Source organism: Trematosphaeria pertusa, assembly GCF_010094035.1.
Source record: "Trematosphaeria pertusa strain CBS 122368 unplaced genomic scaffold BU26scaffold_3, whole genome shotgun sequence".
In the NCBI taxonomy this organism is placed as follows: domain Eukaryota; kingdom Fungi; phylum Ascomycota; class Dothideomycetes; order Pleosporales; family Trematosphaeriaceae; genus Trematosphaeria; species Trematosphaeria pertusa.
In genome coordinates this window covers 2,753,432-2,771,952 of record NW_022987214.1, presented here as the reverse complement: position 1 = coordinate 2,771,952, position 18,521 = coordinate 2,753,432, and the positions used below count along the sequence as shown (strand labels likewise).

Here is an 18,521-nt window from a genome sequence, read left to right as displayed (position 1 = left end):
ATGATTATGGCTGAGGAGGAAGAGGAGGAGGCTTGAGTAGGGGAAGCGTGCACAGCTCGTCTACTCACGAGACCTAGCACGTCGCGGCTCCCTGTCCTCATACGCCTTTTTCGCGTCCTTCACGAGATTGTCCATGTCGCCACTAGTCTCGCACATGCCGCGGAAGGAGCCGCCGTCTTGGCGTATCAGGTCGTACGGGTCGCCGAATTCGATGACCTGGCCTTTGTCGAGGACGAGCACTTTATCGTAGTCAATGATCGTTTGGAGGCGATGAGCGATTGTGATGGTAGTGTTCTTGATTTCGCGAATCGTCTCCTGGATCTTAGCGTCGGTAGCGTAGTCGATCGACGCGGTAGCTTCGTCCATAAGCAGGACTTTCGGGTGCTTGAGCAGGGCTCGGGCGAGGCAGAGAAGCTGGCGTTGACCTTGAGAGAGGTTGGAGCCGGATTCAGACACGGGGGAGTTGAGATTCCGGAAGGGATTCTTGTTATCGGCCTGCATCGCGAATTGCACAGGCTCGTCTGTGTTCGTGGCTGCTCCATTGGGCATGATCAAAACAGTGTCTTCGGTCGTTCCGCCATGCTCCCACTCTCGACTCGTGAGAATCGAGCCCGGATTAGTCGTTGAAGCGGAATAGCTGGCGTTTATATCGGCCACGACTGCACCAGTAGTAGGATTGGGTATCTCGATGGCGCGCGGGGTGCTGGGTCCCTCGGGTGTTCCTGCCCCAGACGTTGCAGCGGACGTGGAGGAGACGAGGTGTACCTCGCGCAGAGCGGTGAAGATTTCTTCATCTGTAAAGAGGGAGAATGGATCGAGGTTACTCCGGATAGTCCCTGTAAAGAGGGTTGGATCTGGCTAGTGTCAGTTTGTTGTGGAGAACAGAGGAGCGAAACCAAGACGATCCTGGCGGGGAATGAATGCACTATGAAAAGAGAACTTACCTTGCGGTACCATAACGATGTTCTCCCGCAGATCCTGGAGACCAATCAACCCGATGTCGATATTATCCACGAGAATCTTTCCCTCTTCTGCTTCCAGTGCGCGGAAAAGTGCAAGAGCCAAGGAGCTCTTCCCAGCACCCGTGCGGCCAACCACGCCCACCTTCTCGCCCGGGAGGATCTTGAAAGTGACGTTCCGTAAAACGAGGTCAAAATCGGGCCGATATCGGGTGCAGTAATTGATGAACTCCACTGAGCCCCTGCTGGGCCAGTTCGATGGTGGCCGATTCTCCGGAATGACAGGTGCAGCTTCCTGGTCAACATCTAGATACTCCTTGACACGTTCGACGGAGTTCATGTTTTGCTCGTTTGCGGAGTACAGTCGGACGAACCATAGCACGTTCTCGGTGAACGTGACAGCATAGGTCAGAGCCAGACCGGCAGCTCCTGCGTCGATTCTCCCTACACTCCGGACTACGAACACGCCGGCAAAGAATGCCACCAAGGCGCCAACGACGTCCACTCGAAACGCGAGCCATCTATTAGCAGCCCACAAGTAGATGAACGGCCGGTGCTGAGTATTAATCTTGGTCAGGTTTTCGCGGATAAAACGTCGCTCATCGCCGTACGCACGAATTGTTGTCATGCCAGTCAAAGTTTCGCCGAACTGTTGATAAAGTGGGCTGCGATGGACGGATTCTAGACGTTTTAGATCTCGAGAGGAGTTCAGGTAGAATCGGCCGATGAGCGTGTAAAGCACCGTGATGAAGAAACCGGCGATCAGGAAGCCAGGTGTGATGACTGAAATGAGAATAACGATGGTGATGATGGATGCGAGGCAATGCACGACACCGATTGCTACAGGGGCTACCTCTTGGTCGACGGATTCAATGTCCTTGGAGAATCGGTTCATGAGTTGGCCAAGAGGTGTCTGATCGAAGAAGCGAAACTTGGCATGTGTGATAGCCTGGATGAGCCTCTCGTGTATCCTTCGAGAAGCCGCGAGAGATCCACCGAATAGGAAACCTTCCCGAAGGAACGTGATGAACATGAATATGACTCCTAGAACAGCATAGACGCCAAGGAAGTAGGCTGAGTCGACGTCAGCGTGGGAGCTGGTGAAGCCGGTCTGTGCCTGCATGAGATCGTAGGAATATTGCGTTTCATCAGATTGCCCGAAGAAAGGAAGGTTCCAGCTACAGGTGCCGCTCTTCATGCACGTCCCTAGCCCGTTGAGTGTAGGGGCATGAGTGACGGGCGAGCGGTGATGCGATCCCATATACTGAACACGCTTCTCTGCGTAAGCGTTTGCCCATGTCCGGATCCAGACGTTTGTAGAGACGGACGAGATCTGCTGTGCTGCAAACGCAATGGTCGCGCCAATCCAGTAGTACCAGGGGCCCATAGCCTTCAGGTACATAACGATGATGCTCAGCTTGACCCCTCCCTCAGCCTTCGTCTCTTCATGTGTATTGCTGGTGGGCGCCTTCTTGGGAACTAATGAGCCATTCGCATCGCCATTGGCGGCTCCATTTGCATGGCTGACCTCGCCAGCCGCTTCTTCGCCGCCAACGTCTGACGGGACACGTGACGGCACTCTAGACGTTCCTCGAGACACCGGTCGCGATTTCGATAGGTCTTCCGTGAGTTTCCCGGAGTCAATGATCTCGCCAGCTGTGCCTTGAGCGGCTACCCTGCCGTTGTCGAGCACAACACCGAACTCGGCATGGAGCAAGCAGAGGCTGACGTTATGCGTAACAAGAATGCAGGTCCGGTTGTACATAAGCGGTCCCATGAGTGCTTTGTCGAAGATCCATTTGGCGGTATGAGAGTCGACAGCGCTCAGAACATCGTCGAGGAGAACGTGGCGAGCTTTGCTGTACAGCGCGCGAGCGAGGGATATGCGCTGTTTCTGTCCCCCCGACAGAGTAACGCCTTTCTCACCAACGAGCGTCTGATCTCCGGCATCAAGAATCTCAAGATCGCGCTGCAGGGAGCAAGCAACAATGACGTTCTTGTAGCGGGTTGCGTCCCAGTCACTCGCGAAGACGATGTTGTCCTTCACAGTACCGTTGGTAAGCCAGGCTTGTTGCGCACAGTAAGCCACGCTTTCGGTAAGGCCTGTCTCGGGATCTGGCTTGAGATCTTCGCGACTGCAACCACCGGGCAGGAATACATCTCCCTTCAGCTTCGTCATTTCTCCAAGCAAGGCCATAAGGAGCGATGTTTTGCCAGATCCGGTAGGCCCCACCACAACATTGAGGTCGCCGACTTTGAAATTGATGTTGAGGTCCATGAGCTTAAAAGCCTCGGCAGAAGCCTTGTCTTGCATATCTGTGCCGCCCCAGCTGAAGGTGCCGTTTTCAAATCCAATGACAGGCTGGCCATTCTCGTCCCTCTTGCGGGTAACAAGTTGCGCGTATTTGTCGGTTTCAGGCTCGCTGAGATATTCTTCGATTCGGTCAACGGAAACCTTTGACTCCTGCACATGCGCAACCATGTCTGCGAGCTGATCGAGCGGTATCCGAAGGATCTGGAATAGCGATAATGCAGTAAATGCCACAGAGGGAATCAGATCTTTCTTCTCAACGTTCGTGTAGACTAAGAATGACAGGAATGTAATGAGAATAGGAGATCCGGACCATATAGTCGCTGCTATCGCCCATAGGATATATCGTCTTCTGAGGTACTTCAGCTCCGTGTATCGCTTGTCATTGACCTGTCCGATGAAACGCTGCTCCCAGGCGAAGAACTTGATGATCCGGATGTTGCTCAATACCTCATTTGTCGCATGGATTCTTGCGTCCGTGGCCGCAAGGATGAGCTTCTGAATCTTGGCGAACTGCTTCGATACGTAGAGATTGATGGGAAGGAGGATGATCATCATTCCGATGCCGGCAATTGAGCTGTAGCCGAGAATTGAATAAAGCAGGACGATAGCTACAATGACTTGCACTGGAGTATTCGCCCAGAGGAAGTGGAGGTAGGCGCAAATCTCGCTGACTTTGAAAGCGTCCACGGCCATGAGATTGATGATGGTGCCGGTGGTGACCTGAGAATCGGATTCCGGCTTCTGATCTTCCTGCTTCGGTGCTTCTGTTGCCTTTTTCTTCTTCCGACCGAAAGTCATGATTCGCTTGAGTCCCCTCAGATCCTCTTCATCATCGGGCTTCTTCTTCTCCGCGCCCAGGACCTTATCGGCGCCGGCGGCAGCCCTCCGTTTCAACGCCTTCGCGTAGATCTCCCCGATGACAACCGCGCGCAAACGGATGCAGATTTTGCGCCCGATCCATAACGCCTGTCCATCGGCAAGCGCAGAAAGACACCCGGAGACGAAGAGCAGGATAACGTAGAACCATGCGGCATTTCGCGGGGTATATTCAGGAGCCTCGACGTATTCTAGAATCGCCTTGAGAAGTAGAGTGGGCGCAAAGGTCAGAAATCCAGACATGGCGGCCCATGATGCCTGAATCAGGAGTCCCCGCTTGAAGTACTTCAGGAGATGGAATGCCAGGGCGGACGTCTTTCTGACCTGGCGGTAGTTGGCAATGACTGCTGCCGCCTTGTCCTTCGGAGCTAGATTCCAGACATCGGAGAGTTCATATGTTTTCTTGTACCCCTTCCAAACGATAGGATCGACCCAAGAAAACGTTGCCAGCGAGAACACACTGGCGATAGGCTCCCTCGCGGGTTCGATTTCCGCCTCATACTCTAGCTCGACCGCCTTGTTTCCCTTCCGCGACGCGAGCGCAATGATGAATAGGAGTGTCGTCAGGGTAAAATCAATGATCGTAAGTTGTTGCGCAAGATGTGATCGGGGGTGGATAACAGCGGACCGGAATAAGAGGATGGTAAAACACCACTGGAAGGCGTAAATGAAGGCCGTGTGGTACCACAGCTTCGGGAAAGACCATCTGCTGGTGCTGGAGAATAGCAGGCGCAGCGAAGCGAGTGTGGCGATGTATGCCCAGACGGCAATACCAGCAATCGCCGCAGTGTTGCCCTTGTGTCCCCACGCTCCCGTGAAGTAGACGGCGACGTGCACACCGAGTTGTGCCAGCACAGCAGCCTCCTCCAATACCACAACGGTGACCTCTCCTCGCGGCTTGTCCACAGCCATGGTGGACATTGTCTGCCGGCTCATGGTCGGGTGCAGCGCCAGCTCCTCGTTGCGATCAAATTCATCTTCGGTATCGGTATCGGTATCGGTGTCGGCGTCGCCGTTATAGTGAGGACTTCGTATTGACCAGACATTCTGCACGTCATCGAGCACGCTATACGCATGGTAGTATGGAGACTTTCTCGCCGCTCGATAGAGCTGGAAGAGCAGGTAAAGGAAGGACAGCCCGCACACGAGGAGGGGGAACAATGTTAGGAGATAGCTGGATCGCTGTCAGTATCCAATCCCTCTCGTGGTGGCACACCCTGCTGTATCTGCCACGATAGGATAACCGCTCTTGCGCCAGCGCGGGCCCCGGTTGATGCAGGCAGCGCACAGAATAGGAAAAAGACTTACTCCCGCTCGAAACACTTGGAGAAGTCGTCGGCGCCCCAGACCGGGCCTCTGCAGTGGGCGAACATTTCCAAACCGCCGAGAGCCCCTCAGCCCACTTGCGCTGTGTCGGTCGCCTCTCGATGCGGATGAAGACGTTCGCAGTTCGTGTTATGAGCGTGTGCTGGGTCGCATTGGAGGGGAGGAGGCGGCCGTAAGCAAATACAGCGGCTCTTGCGTGGTCCGGGGAGGCAGGCGTGGTTTGCACGTCGAAGTGGAGCTCTGCTCGGCGGAGGAAAGCACTGGCGGTTGAGTCGCGGGCACGCGCGCCGAGGTGATGTAATGCAGCGAACCGCTAGCCGAGCGTCAGAAGATCTGATAACGACAAGCCGCAGCCAGATCACGCTCCAACGCAAGGTTTGGTACAACCCGTGGACCACGCTGTGTTTCTGATGTCTGCGGCCTTCGAGCTGGAGCGTTCGTTTTGGGGAGTACATGTACCCGCGTGGGCCCACTCAACGCTCACCGCCATGAGTCACGAAATGGTTTAGCTCAACGTCCGGTCGCTGCGATAGCTGCTCGCAAGCATGCATGTCTGCTGCACAGAGCCCCGTCAATCACCTTTCGGAAAAGCTACCGCCGATCCGCTGTTCTCGTCGCATATCGACGCCCAACGTTTATCAAAACTCGCCTCTAGCAGCAGCAGAGTATTCACCGGCGCTTACAGTAGTCGCGAGTTGGAGAGGAGTCATCATGAGCAATACGAGTCCTGCGGAGCCCTGGACCGACGCGAGCCGGCTCGTTGTAGGTAGCACAGTGAGGAGTTCGTAGCTTGCATCTGGGCTAGTCCGGGGAAGCTGCACCATATCTAGCAGCGCATTCCTCCGCGACTGTTCCCTAGGAAGCGGTCGACGTGCTGCATATGCGTGGTAGTGGAGCAACACAGTGGAGAGCTGCGAACCGGCCATCATACCGAGCATAGTCTTCCTCTCGAGCCGGCTTGATTTCCAACGCTGTTCAGATGAGGGGTAACCAAACGGAGCATGCATGCGGTGCTGCAGCTTGACGCTCAAGTGCGAAGTCGGAGACAGGGGTTGATGAAGCGAACCCAACTGGCGGATCTATAGACAAGCAGAGAGATAGCGCAAGGGTTCAAGACCGATAGGGATACAATAGGCGCTGTACATATGTCCACCTGTGTGGCAGGGAGGCACCTCAAGAATCGCTCCTGGTGTACGCTGGGGGTTGTCTCGTTCATGAATGTAACGACTCAAAAGGTCAAAACAGGCCTGGGAAATAGCAGGGCCGCCATGTATCAAATCATCCGATACATCTTCGCACGGCAGGGAGTCTTGCGGATATTGCGTCGGAAGACTTTCCAGGAAAGCTGGAAGCTAACGGCTGGCCACGCCGGTTTCAGAAACTAGATGCTAGGGACACGGGTTCACCACGTCGAACGCGAACCTCGGATTGGAAAGAATTCTGTGTCTTCGATATATACAGTGATAGACCAGCGAAAACCGACTTTACTGGCGAGGCTTAGCCACAGGCGTCCAAGGGAAGTACTTGTTCTTCGTCCTGCTACGATTAGCACATGCCAAGCCATGAAGATGCGGCAAACATACGTGCTGTACGTCTTAAACCCAGATCGGCTCCACGTCAACGTCGGCCGGTGCTCCCTTGGCTCCCACTCGCGGATGCGCCCCTGCAGGATGGGGTCCGCAGGCGGCGGCTTGTCGACCATGTACGACATCCATGCGTGCCTGGCTAGATTAGATGCGGGTACGGAAATGGCTAGGGGTGGGTCTGTACCATCCGGGCTCAATCTGAGAACTGGAAGCAATCAGTTATATGTCCGGGGAGGGCGTGGTGACGGTACTCACGGATCATATTCCTTGTCCTTGTAGTCGACCCATCGTGTTCTCACTGCCCAAAATCATCAATTGGCTGCCTGCAAGCTTCTGCCGACGCTGTTAACTCACGGGGAAGCTCCTCCAAGTTCTCGTAGTATTTGTTGCCGTATCGGTCCATTCCGATCAGCGTGCCGGCCTTGGTATCACCTGCGCCCAGTCAGTGTGGCTCCTTCTCTGCGTCCTCCTTCCCACGTACCAATATTCTATAATTCCGAGCGTCGTCGATTAGCGACGGCTGCGAGCGAACCTGGTGGTGCGGGGCGGGGGAAGTACCTGGAGTTGGTGGCCATATTCCTGCGAGGAAGGGTCAATTAGCGCTGCCGAGAACCCACAAGCTGCGGAGAGTACTTACCTTGAGGCCAGCTCGACGGAGATTCCGCAGCGTCCTCAAAAGCGTGGACATTGCGGCGGGTTGTGGTGGTCTGCAGGTGGTTCGGAGCTCTGTCGCGGGTTGCATGTCTCTGCCAAGGCGTTGCTGAGCTAGGCTTGATCTGGTTAAACCACCTCATTTGAGATTCCATCTGCACGTCAACACTTCAGCAGGTTAGAGCAGCTCCAACAATCCTGCGCATCACTCAGGTTCACTATGATAATACGGAGTGCAATAAGGGCTCACTGCCCTAGACTTCCCATAAACCGCGGCTTTCGTGTCACGAATCGTCTACCTCGAGGTACGCGAAAACATTCGACAGCGCATGCACCTCCAATGCCCTCCTCGGCACCGCAGTCTCAAGCTTCTATGCTCGCCGCAATCACTACGGATCTGGATAAAATAGCCCCCAGATTCGAGATCCATCCGGATCAAATACAGATATTGAAAACGCCCGCGGAATTCTACGAGACTCTCAAAGTGAGTGCATACGATTGCTCCTTTTTCATCACTCCCCTGTTCACGTGCCTTGGAGTGCGCTCTTACATGGATGCCACGGCCATCTTTTATCTTTTCTGTTCACTCGTGCGTTCTTGTTCTCTCTGTTCTCGAGATTTCCTAATTCATTATCCTCATTATTTTTCTATCAAACGACTCTTCTCCTAAACATCCTTATAATCTAAAACGAACTTTCCCACTTCTTTAATCACCTATCATATTTATCATGCATGCTCCAAGCCTAACAGTACTAGCATAAAATCTCCCACGCCCAAACTCGAATCTACCTCAGCACTCTCTACGTCGGCACAGCCGAACACGACCTCATCTCAACAATCCGCTCCGCCCTCCAGCGCAACCCTAACCTGCGCATCTCTATCCTAACCGACGCCCTACGTGGCACGCGGGAAGCCCCCAACCCGTCCTGCGCCTCGCTCCTGGCCCCTCTGATCGCCGAGTTCGGCGACAGAGTTGAAGTCCGCATGTTCCACACGCCCAATCTCACCGGCTTAAGGAAGAAAGCCGTGCCTAAGAGGATCAACGAGGGCTGGGGCCTGCAACACATGAAGCTGTACGGCGTCGACGACGAAGTCATCATCTCGGGCGCAAACCTGAGTAGCGACTATTTCACCAACCGCCAGGATCGGTACCACCTGTTCAAGTCGGCGGAGCTAACCAGCTACTTCGGGAAGATCCACGACGGCGTCTGCGACCTGTCCTTCGCAATCCACCCAGACAAGTCAGAAGCAGCAGGCTACACCATGGCCTGGCCATCTTCCAACCCCGCGCCCTGCCCCCTTTCCTCCCCATCCGCCTTCAAATCCTCCGCCTCAAAACACCTCTCCCACCTCCTCCTCCCCTCCAACTCCCCGCCCACAACCCCCTCCACCACCACCACCACCACCACAACAACAACAACAACAACAACAACAACAACAACAACAACAACAACAACAATCTACCCCATCCTCTCCCTCGTCCCCCTCCTCCACACCTCCACCGAACTCCCCGCCCTCACCACCATCCTCACCGCCCTCGCCCGCCCGCCCTTCCACCCCAGCACCTGGACCTTCACCGCCGGCTACTTCAACATGACGCCCTCCTTCCGGCGCCTGCTGATCGCCACGCGCCCCGCGCACGGCACCGTGCTGACCGCGCACCCGCACGCGAACGGCTTCTTCGGCTCCAAGGGCGTCAGCGGCATGCTGCCGGACGCGTACACGCACCTGGCGAAGATGTTCCTGCGCCGTGTGCGCTACGAGGGCCTCTCGCAGCACATCGAGCTGCGCGAGTGGAAGCGCGGCAAGATCGGCGAGCAGGACGGCTGGACCTACCACGCCAAGGGCATCTGGGTCACCCTGCCGTCCTCCGAACCGGAGAAGCCGCCTGCGCCGTCGGCGAAGGAAGAGGATCCGTGTCTTACGGTCGTCGGGTCGAGTAACTACACCAAGCGCTCGTATGAGCTCGATCTGGAGGCTAATGTCGTCATCGCGACGTCTGACCCGGGACTGCGAAGGAGACTGGGAGAGGAGGTGCGGTGGCTGGGCGAGTACGCGAAACCGGTTGATGAGAGCGAGTTTGAGAAGCCGGAGCGGAAAGTGAGCGTTGGAGTTAAGCTGAGCATGTGGCTTGTACGGGTACTAGGTGGGGCTTTGTAAGAGTATTTGTAGGAAAGAGTATTGGGCTGGCTGTATTGCTGCATGTTAAGAATATTGTGTACAGTATACGAAGAATAGACACAAGAGGCGGATAGATTGGTGATATATTACGATTAGGAAGTCTATCTATATAACAAAGAGGGTATCTCAGTTTGAAAGCAAAAGATCGCTCGCACGCTCAGTCTATATCTTTAAAAATCTCGCAGTATGCCCATAACATCGCCCGGCCCTTCGTGCTACTGGGCCTTCGTCGCCCAGCAATTCCTCGTCACCTTCCAGACGACCAATCCGCGACCTCCAACTACTCGTCCCATAGTCTTCCAGAAGCCATCTTCTGGGATGTCCATGTCATCGAGGTTGAGATGTCTCCTGTAGCTCCACACCTCATCCAGCGATATCTCCTCCCGTTTGCTAGGATCCTGGTATGGGCTGAGGAAGTACGCCGAGCGCGGAGCAACGAGGTACACATCTCCCTTGCCCTCAATCTTGGGCGGTTTCCGTGTCCGACAGGGCGGAAGCGCAGCCTTGACTTCTTCCAGCATCTTATCTCCCGGCATGCCCATGAGGTCGACCGTTTTTAGCTCCTCGTTCTTGCCGTTCAGCAGCCACGTTGGCGGACTGTATGTCTTCCACCAGAACGCATGAGTAACATAGTCTTGGGTTTTCGCGATGTGCATCTGGACGGGTACAATCCCGCCCTGGTGATACACCCCCATGAATATGCCAAGAAAAGCGTTGAACAGAACCCAGGCAGATATCCACCACTTGGTATATAATCTCGGAAGGCGGACCGAGGAGAGTATCAACGGGACGGCAGGGATGAGGAAGCGGACTTCCTGATGGGGAAAAATGCTCAAAAGGGCGACTCCAGAAAGCGCCGAAAGGAGGGTCGGGGTGGTAAAGTGGGACCGGCGGAGGAAGAAAAGGAGCGGAAATGCTGGACCGAGCAGCTGCGGGAGGTTGATGAGGAAGTGCTGGTAGCGCGGGTGTATGCCATGCTTGGCGAGATTCTCTGCGTCGGAGTTGTATTTGAAGTTGTTGAGTGGTGTAATGACCGGATTGCAGAAGACTTTTGAGAAGGAGAATTCGCCGGGGGTGTAGAACGCCGTGTCCACGCTGATGGCGATAAACGCTGTCGAGAGGGCGAAGAGAGCAATAAACACAAGAGAGAATGGTCTGCCGAATGTTAGCCAAGTTCAAAGGACATACGAGCGACAAGACTGACTTCCGCCGAAAGTGAGGCAGCAGACTGAAGCAAGGGACAAGTAGGTACGCCGGGAACGTGATTCGATTGAAGACGCCTGCAACGATGAAGAAGCCTAGAAGCGAGGAAGCCAGAATGCCGGAACGTTTCTGCACGACGTTAGCTGCATGTGAAGCTCCAAGAATCGGAAAGCGTTCCGAGCCGAGCCGTACCTTATCCTCGACAATGTTCTTTATCAAAACCAAGCTCCAGCTCACCAGCAGTGTCTCCAAGCTATTCGAAAAAGTATGCGTCTGGAAGGTCCATGTAACATATGACGAAGCTATCAGAAGCAGTGCGACGCGTCGGGCGCGCCTCGACTGCACCAGTTCATGTACCGCCCAGTCCTCGAGCACGACGCTCAACGCGAGCATCAGCACGCGCAGCGTCCAGTATACAACCGACGGGGAGATCTCCTCATAGCCAAGGCCCTCCCACAGCCAGCGCAGTATGTACATGGGCCAGCCGTATGCAAGCCATAGCGGGAAGGTGCTGCGGATGGGGTGCGCGGACGTAAACTCCCACGTTTCGAGAACCGGATACGAGAAGACGCGTCCTGCGGGAGGGAGCTGTTAGCTACTATCAAAAGCAAAGCTCAGGCGCAGAATAATGTACCTGCAACGACCTCCGGGCCCTGGAAGTTCTCGTCCGGATGCAGGTAGCTCGGCGACAGCGCAAAGTAGATGCGCACCAGGATCAGCAGAAAGTAGGTTCTCCGCCACATTTCTGCAGATGAAGTCCGACGTGGGATCGATAGAGAGCGCGCAGGAGCATGTCTGTGGTCCACGGGTCGCGGAGCTCTTGTAGCAGGGCGGCCCAGCAGGCTTTATGGCCCTGAGCCGGTAAGCGTGATCAAACACCAGTCGCTGGTGGTGCTACGACCACGCGGAAAGGGGTGAATGCGAATTTGGCGTGCTGATTCACGTAGCTTCGGCAAAGAGCGAGAAAATTGCCGTCTACATCTTGCGCGAGTATAAGTATGGGCAGAGCGGCCATCTGTCAGACGGCTTGGTGAGATGGCTGGAAAATAGCCGCAAACGACTCGGGCGTGTCGGGCTTCAACGCTGTTCGCTCGATGCGTGCATGCCTAGCGCCAAATTGCGAGGTCACGTGCTGGCGATGCCCAATGCGGATATCCACAGAATGGCATGTTGGGTTTGCTCCCTGTCGGCCTTTCTCCGATAGAGGTGAAGCAAGCGGTATAAATGGTATAGAAGCACTGTGAGCGGGGGTTATAGAAACGAAACGACCTTCTCGTCGGCCCCTACCGGACCGCCCTGGAGGCACTCGGTCTCCGGGTCTCCGCGCGAACTGAGGGGCGCTGTAGAATCCCGGCCAGCAATCGAACGCGGCGAGGGCAGCGCGAATGAGTCTGAGCCCTTCGTATTCTGGCAGCTTCCACGACACCCACATTCCAAGGCGGGTCCGGGATACGGCGTGGGTACGGCTAGAGTCACCGTTTGCTGGAGGGATTCACCCAGGGTTCTACAAGGGCGCAATCCCACAATCCGGCCTTGTCTCTTTGAGATTCGTGAAGGTGCACAGTCGTTGAACCGCAGCACAAGGAATTATTTTCATTTTCGGCCTGGGAGACAAAGCATCCTCATGCTTGCACATAGCTGGGTAGGTGGGTAGTTGGGCGGAACAAAGGGGCGGAACAAAGCAGCGGCAGCCTTGCGCTTTCCCTGTCTGGGCCCTAGCGCCTGAACCTCGCCTGTTCTCACGGGCGCAGTCATGCTGCTTGTCCTTCTGCCTTCACTCACCCGCACAACGCAAACGTTCATCCACGGTGCGCTCCAGCCTATATAAGCTAAACCTCTACCTCCTTTCTAACCTCATCACACACTCAGATCATCACCGCACACACAACCAGCCTTACAAGCTCTCCGCCACCAGCACGCAACCTCGACCCCGCTTCTATCTTCAGCAAGCAGTTCTACAGTTACCTCCACGATGTCTGCACCCACCGAGGAGAAGAAGACGGTCGTCCTCACGACTTCCGACAACGCCGACCTCACTGTCGAGCGCGAGGTGGCCGAGCGCTCCATCCTCATCAAGAACCTGTTGGAGGATCTTGGTGGTGACAACGCCGAGGCCATTCCTATTCCCAACGTACGTAGCTCCCCCCTCCACACAATAACTGAGTTAGAAGCTAACAAGCCCCCAGGTCAACGAGGCCGTTATGAAGAAGGTACTCGAGTGGTGCGAGCATCACCGCAAGGATCCTCCGGCCTCCCAGGACGACGACTCTGACTCCCGCAAGAAGTCGACGGACATCGACGAGTGGGACCAGAAGTTTATGCAGGTCGACCAGGAAATGCTGTTTGAAATCATTCTCGTACGTTACTCCCCACCACACACTCCTAAGGATATGCGCTAACTACTCTGCAGGCAGCCAACTACCTTGACATCAAGGCCCTCCTCGACGTCGGCTGCAAGACGGTCGCGAACATGATCAAGGGCAAGTCGCCAGACGAGATCCGTAAGACGTTCAACATCCAGAACGACTTTACGCCCGAGGAGGAGGACCAGATTCGCCGCGAGAACGAGTGGGCCGAGGACCGTTAAGCGGCTCTTCCTTCCCCGCCTCGTCTCGTCCTTCCCGCACGCCCCTCGACACCCTGCACAGGCTCACAGCTCACTGCTCACGGTGGTGCTTTCTTCTATTTTCTATAACAACGGAAATGGGTTCATAGCCGGTGTTTGGGGGTTTTCATTGGTCTTGCCCCGTCCACTCTGTTTCATGCGGCATGGCTTGGCACGGCCTAGCATGACGCAGCGTCTCGCATTGGGTCAGCCCTAGAATGCGGACGCTAGGAATATGGCAATGGACTTCGAGTAGGTAACAGGTACCCACTCAATGAAAAAAGCATCCAAATCCACTTCTGCGTTCTCTGCTGGTGAAGACATTCACTTAAGACTGACATGCCAGGCTTCGGTAGCCTATCCTGATTGGTATCACGCTGTGGTATAGATTCGAGATACCTTCTCAATCCTCAACGGAAGTGCTTGATCAGACGGAAGTCCAGTATTCATTACTATAGTGTAATTTTCTTCAAGAAATGGAGGTAGCTAAGGCACTCGCTGTTGAAGCCATCTATCACATTATCTGATTTTTCCTTCCCACACCTCGAAACTCCAAAATGCTCACTCATAGCACGCTCATGACCCACCACCATGCTAATGCTTGCCCATCCCCATCACCACACACAGACTCCCTATCCCTACCACCCCCTCTTCGCCAGCCTCTCCCCCTCAGCCATCTTCTCCGTATTAATCCCCACCATCGCCTCGCCCAGATCCATAGACACCTCGCACAGCACCTTCGCATCCTTATAATGCGTGACCGCCTGCACAATCGCCTTCGCCCTCTTCGCCGCATCGCCGGACTTAAATATCCCACTCCCGACAAACACGCCATCGCAGCCCAGCTGCATCATCAGCGCGGCATCGGCCGGCGTCGCAACGCCGCCCGCCGCGAAGTTCACGACGGGCAGCCGGCCGAGCTTCGCGGTCTCCTTAAGCAGGTCGAACGGCGCGCCGAGGTCCTTGGCGTAGACGCGCAGCTCCTCGTCGCTCATGCCCTTCGCGCGCGCGATCTCGGCGGTCACGGTGCGCATGTGGCGCACGGCTTCGATGACGTCGCCAGTGCCGGCCTCGCCTTTTGTGCGGATCATGGCGGCGCCCTCGGCGATGCGGCGCAGGGCTTCGCCCAGGTTGCGGCAGCCGCAGACGAAGGGGACGCGGTAGGGGTGCTTGTTTACGTGGTGGATGGCGTCGGCGGGGGTGAGGACTTCGGACTCGTCGATGTAGTCTACGCCGAGGGCTTCGAGGATCTGTTGCGCAACGCGGCTTGTTAGCGGTTGATTCCTGGGAGAGCGCTGGGGAGCGCAAGGTGCGGAGAGGGTGGGTGTACCTGGCACTCAACGAAGTGTCCGATGCGCGCCTTGGCCATGACGGGGATTGTGACCGAGTCCATGATCTCCTTGATCATCTTGGGGTCGCTCATCCGTGCTACGCCGCCCTGGACTCGAATGTCGGCGGGGACTCGCTCGAGGGCCATGACAGCGGCGGCGCCGGCTTCTTCTGCTATGCGTGCCTGTACAATGCGTTAGCACTACCGTCTCAATTGATCTCGAAGGAGCTAAACAGTCTACCATAGCGGAGGGAACAGCTCAGGTGGAATTAGACACTTACCTGCTCCGCATTCACAACATCCATAATGACGCCACCCTTCAGCATCCTAGCCAGTCCCGCCTTGACAGCAAAGTTCGTCTCGCCATCCTGAGCGCCGTGGCCGTTCGTCGTGGGCAATTCCGTCGCCATTGTGCTCCTAGCCCAGTCTTCCGAGCTTCGCGAAAGTTTTAGAGAGGCGGACAAAGAAGTGCTCGGAGGGAAAGGAGGGTGAGAGTGCAAGCGTAAGAGAAAAATCTCAGGTCAAGTATGGACAATGAAGTAAAAAGAGAAGATCGGAGAAAAAGGGCGAGCGTGAGTCAAGGAAAAATAAGCTCATCCAAGGGCCCGGTCTACGTGCAGAAAAAAAGTTAGGGCGTGTCACCATTTGGTTGTCCGACGCGAAAGAGGCGAGACCGGCGACGCGGGGCAAACGGCACACCCCACACTTGCCGCTTCCGCCAATACCCTTCAACTTCCTCCGATGCCCCCCGCGAGCACTTTCAAATGCGGAATTTTACCTTAAGAGAAAACGGCCATAACTACCCAGCGCCGTATGAGGGTATGCCTCTCCAGCATCTCTTGGAGATACACACAACACTGCCAAAGGTCAGCGCCTCGGAACGTATATCCATCGGATGATCGAACAAGAGGCGTGCAGATGCCGAGACGGGGGTGCAGTGCAGTGTCATCTGACAGTCACGGTTGTAGATGCTAGATCGAGCGCAGGGCGTGTGCCTGATGTACAGGGTATCATGCTGTTGTATATACTGAGGGCGAAATCGGGGAAGCGCTAACGCCGAGCACCCTGCTGACGGCCGTGCAATACCGTGAGTATGCTAATCCAATATGCAATGCCCTACCTATGCTAACAACGAGCGAAAGCGATGAAAGCGATACAAACGCCGCAAGCGCGTACACGTGCCATGCGAGGAACTCCCTCAATAGGGCGCCGTCTCGCGCTTCAGCCATGCCATCGTGAGCGAGTCGTTCTGGAAGAACTTGCTCGTCTTGTCGAACACCTCCTGGTGGTACTCATTGAGGAAAGTCTTCTCATCCTCCGTCAGCAAGCTCATGTCTACGAGCTTTCTGCAGTGCGGGGTCATGGTAACGCGCTCAAAGCCGAGATAGGGCTTGTCGCCAAACTTGTGCGTGGTTTCCACCTCTCTGACCATGACCATGTTTTCGATGCGGATGCCGAATTTGCCGTCCTCGTAGTAGCCGGGCTCGTCTGATATGACATTGCCGACCGATAGCGACACTTCCGAATACTGGACGCGGGTGCCGATGCCGATGGGGCCCTCATGCACGTTGAGGAAGGAGCCAACGCCGTGGCCGGTGCCGTGCCGATAATCTAGTCCCTCCGCCCAAAGGAACTGTCGAGCCATTGCATCCAAGGCAAACCCAGTCGTGCCCTTGGGGAATCTTACACGCTCGAGCGCGATGTTTCCCTTGAGGACGAGGGTGTAGGCCTTCTTCTCCATCTCCGTCGGCTCGCCAAAATGCATGGTCCGCGTAGTGTCCGTTGTGCCATCCTGATACTGTCCGCCAGAGTCGCATAGATAGATCTGCTTCGGGTCGATGACAGAGCAGGCCCCAGGCTCCGGTTTGTAGTGAATGACTGCCGCATTCGGTCCAGTGGAAGATATCGTGTCGAAAGAGAGACCCATGAAGAGATCGTGCTTTTTGCGGATGGACTCGAGCTTGTCAGCACCGGCCACCTCGTCAAGCGAAGCACCCTCGTTGATTAACTGGTCTTCCAGCCATGCGAAATACTCTGTCAGCGCTGCACCGTCGCGGATGTGGCATTTTCGCATGCCTTCAAGCTCCGTTTCATTCTTGATCGCTTTCGCGTCAGCGATCGGACTGCGGACCTCATCCACGCGTTCCTCACCGCCGAGAGCTTTGTTCAGGGCCCACGACGCTCGAGTGGAGGTCAAGAATTTCTTTTTCTCCGTCGTCTCACCGTTGGTCTCGAAAGATTCGGCGCTGAGAGCAGCAACGTCTTCAAAGATGGCGTCGTACGGCCGAATCGTCACTTTATCTCCAAGATGATCCTTTGCCTCCGGCGTCAATTTGCTGTCGTCGATATAAAGCGTAGCTGTTGTGGGAGTAACGACAGCGTACGAGAAGAAAACGGGGTTATATGGGATGCTGTTGGATGTCAGCAGGAGACAGCACTGGTAGGCTTTAAGACCTACTCGTTGCCGCGGAGATTGTATAGCCATGCGATCTCATCCAGCATAGACACGACGAAGCCCAAGCTCTTCTTCTTCTCAAGCTCTTTTCTAATGTCTTCGATTTTGTCCGCAAAGCTCTTCCCAGCGTATTCGAGCGGCTGCACGCGCACCTGCTCACTCGGGCGAGCAGGCCTCTTCTGACCCCAGACCAGGTCGACAAGGTTCTCGCTGACCGCCTTGTACTCGCCGCCCTTCTTCTTGATCTTGTCGGCAAGCTTTCGGGCATCTGCTGCCGTCACAACGCTCGGATCCACGCCGACGACTTTGCCGCCCTCAACCTGGTCTGCGGTCCACTCTTGGATTGTTGGCACGTCCTGCAGGCCCTGTTTCAGCAACTCCCAGTTGCCGTCCAGCTGTTTCTCGGCCTGGTTGAAGTACCGCCCGTCAGTCGCAAGCGCCGCCTTCTCGTGCGTAATGACCGCGTAGCCCGCCGAGCCCGTGAAGCCACTTATGTATGCTGGTGTGTCTCAGTAGGTGCGCAGAGGGCAGCGACAGCGGGGTATCTGACCTCGACGGGCATCACAGGGCGCTATGTACTCGCTCTGGTGGCTGTCTTCGGAGGGCACCACTGTCCAACAATTAGAACGTCCAAGCACACGGATCGAGGGCAGGGGGTGTACTATAGACATCCAGCTGGCGGTCCTTCATGAGCTTGCGGAGCTCAGCGAGCCGCTCGGTGGTGTTGACCTTCGCCATGTCGATAGCACGGCGAGGGAGCGAAGCGTGGAAAGCTCTGGCGAGGAGAGACGGCGGCGGGGCGGCTACATAAGCTGCAGATGTCGTGTGGGAGCGCACAAGAAAGCGAGAAAGAAGCATGAATGGCCTTGGACTGCAAGGTATCGAGCGTGCATGCACCCCGCGACTCGCAAGCCTTACACGGCAGCCGCGGACTGCCTGCTTAGGCGGGCGCGACTGGCGCTAGCGCCGCCCGGGCGCACCTGCAAGAAACAGCCCTGCCAAGGAGCCTCACCACCAACACCACCTGCGACAGAC

The 18,521-nt window shown here is 55.8% G+C and overlaps 7 protein-coding genes across 7 annotated transcripts; 2 read left to right on the top strand and 5 right to left on the bottom strand.

Annotated features, from left to right (window-relative positions):
- Positions 1 to 60: 60 nt before the first annotated feature.
- Positions 61 to 5,522, bottom strand: BU26DRAFT_419386 (P-loop containing nucleoside triphosphate hydrolase protein; the record flags this gene model as incomplete). The annotated part of the gene is made up of 3 exons (XM_033823295.1): positions 61 to 854; positions 945 to 5,323; positions 5,458 to 5,522. 3 exons carry the CDS (start codon positions 5,520 to 5,522, stop codon positions 61 to 63), a joined length of 5,238 nt encoding a protein of 1,745 aa, XP_033688788.1.
- A 1,437-nt stretch (positions 5,523 to 6,959) lies between these two features.
- BU26DRAFT_561057 (NDUFA12-domain-containing protein) lies at positions 6,960 to 7,749 on the bottom strand (the record flags this gene model as incomplete). Its single annotated transcript, XM_033832870.1, has 8 exons — positions 6,960 to 7,011; positions 7,059 to 7,196; positions 7,246 to 7,266; positions 7,317 to 7,359; positions 7,416 to 7,493; positions 7,543 to 7,549; positions 7,620 to 7,640; positions 7,699 to 7,749. 8 exons carry the CDS (start codon positions 7,747 to 7,749, stop codon positions 6,960 to 6,962), a joined length of 411 nt encoding a protein of 136 aa, XP_033688787.1.
- Positions 7,750 to 8,052: 303 nt separating this feature from the next.
- On the top strand, positions 8,053 to 9,872 carry BU26DRAFT_418480 (CDP-diacylglycerol-glycerol-3-phosphate 3-phosphatidyltransferas-like protein; the record flags this gene model as incomplete). Its single annotated transcript, XM_033823250.1, has 2 exons — positions 8,053 to 8,196; positions 8,469 to 9,872. 2 exons carry the CDS (start codon positions 8,053 to 8,055, stop codon positions 9,870 to 9,872), a joined length of 1,548 nt encoding a protein of 515 aa, XP_033688786.1.
- An 86-nt stretch (positions 9,873 to 9,958) lies between these two features.
- On the bottom strand, positions 9,959 to 12,163 carry BU26DRAFT_516074 (glycosyltransferase family 22 protein). The gene is made up of 4 exons (XM_033828239.1): positions 11,731 to 12,163; positions 11,289 to 11,671; positions 11,098 to 11,225; positions 9,959 to 11,048 (listed from the first exon to the last, which is right to left on the bottom strand). Exons 1-4 carry the CDS (start codon positions 11,837 to 11,839, stop codon positions 10,109 to 10,111), a joined length of 1,560 nt encoding a protein of 519 aa, XP_033688785.1. The 5' UTR covers positions 11,840 to 12,163; the 3' UTR covers positions 9,959 to 10,108.
- Positions 12,164 to 13,068: 905 nt separating this feature from the next.
- On the top strand, positions 13,069 to 13,683 carry BU26DRAFT_501912 (E3 ubiquitin ligase SCF complex, Skp subunit; the record flags this gene model as incomplete). Its single annotated transcript, XM_033826601.1, has 3 exons — positions 13,069 to 13,227; positions 13,283 to 13,453; positions 13,507 to 13,683. The coding sequence occupies 3 exons, from the start codon at positions 13,069 to 13,071 to the stop codon at positions 13,681 to 13,683; spliced, it is 507 nt and encodes a 168-aa protein (XP_033688784.1).
- A 656-nt stretch (positions 13,684 to 14,339) lies between these two features.
- Positions 14,340 to 15,441, bottom strand: BU26DRAFT_419558 (pyridoxine biosynthesis protein PDX1; the record flags this gene model as incomplete). The annotated part of the gene is made up of 3 exons (XM_033823307.1): positions 14,340 to 14,951; positions 15,032 to 15,214; positions 15,313 to 15,441. 3 exons carry the CDS (start codon positions 15,439 to 15,441, stop codon positions 14,340 to 14,342), a joined length of 924 nt encoding a protein of 307 aa, XP_033688783.1.
- A 568-nt stretch (positions 15,442 to 16,009) lies between these two features.
- On the bottom strand, positions 16,010 to 18,344 carry BU26DRAFT_478193 (putative Xaa-Pro aminopeptidase P; the record flags this gene model as incomplete). The annotated part of the gene is made up of 4 exons (XM_033825629.1): positions 16,010 to 17,442; positions 17,490 to 17,985; positions 18,037 to 18,096; positions 18,149 to 18,344. 4 exons carry the CDS (start codon positions 18,342 to 18,344, stop codon positions 16,230 to 16,232), a joined length of 1,965 nt encoding a protein of 654 aa, XP_033688782.1. The 3' UTR covers positions 16,010 to 16,229.
- Between the last annotated feature and the right edge of the window lie 177 nt (positions 18,345 to 18,521).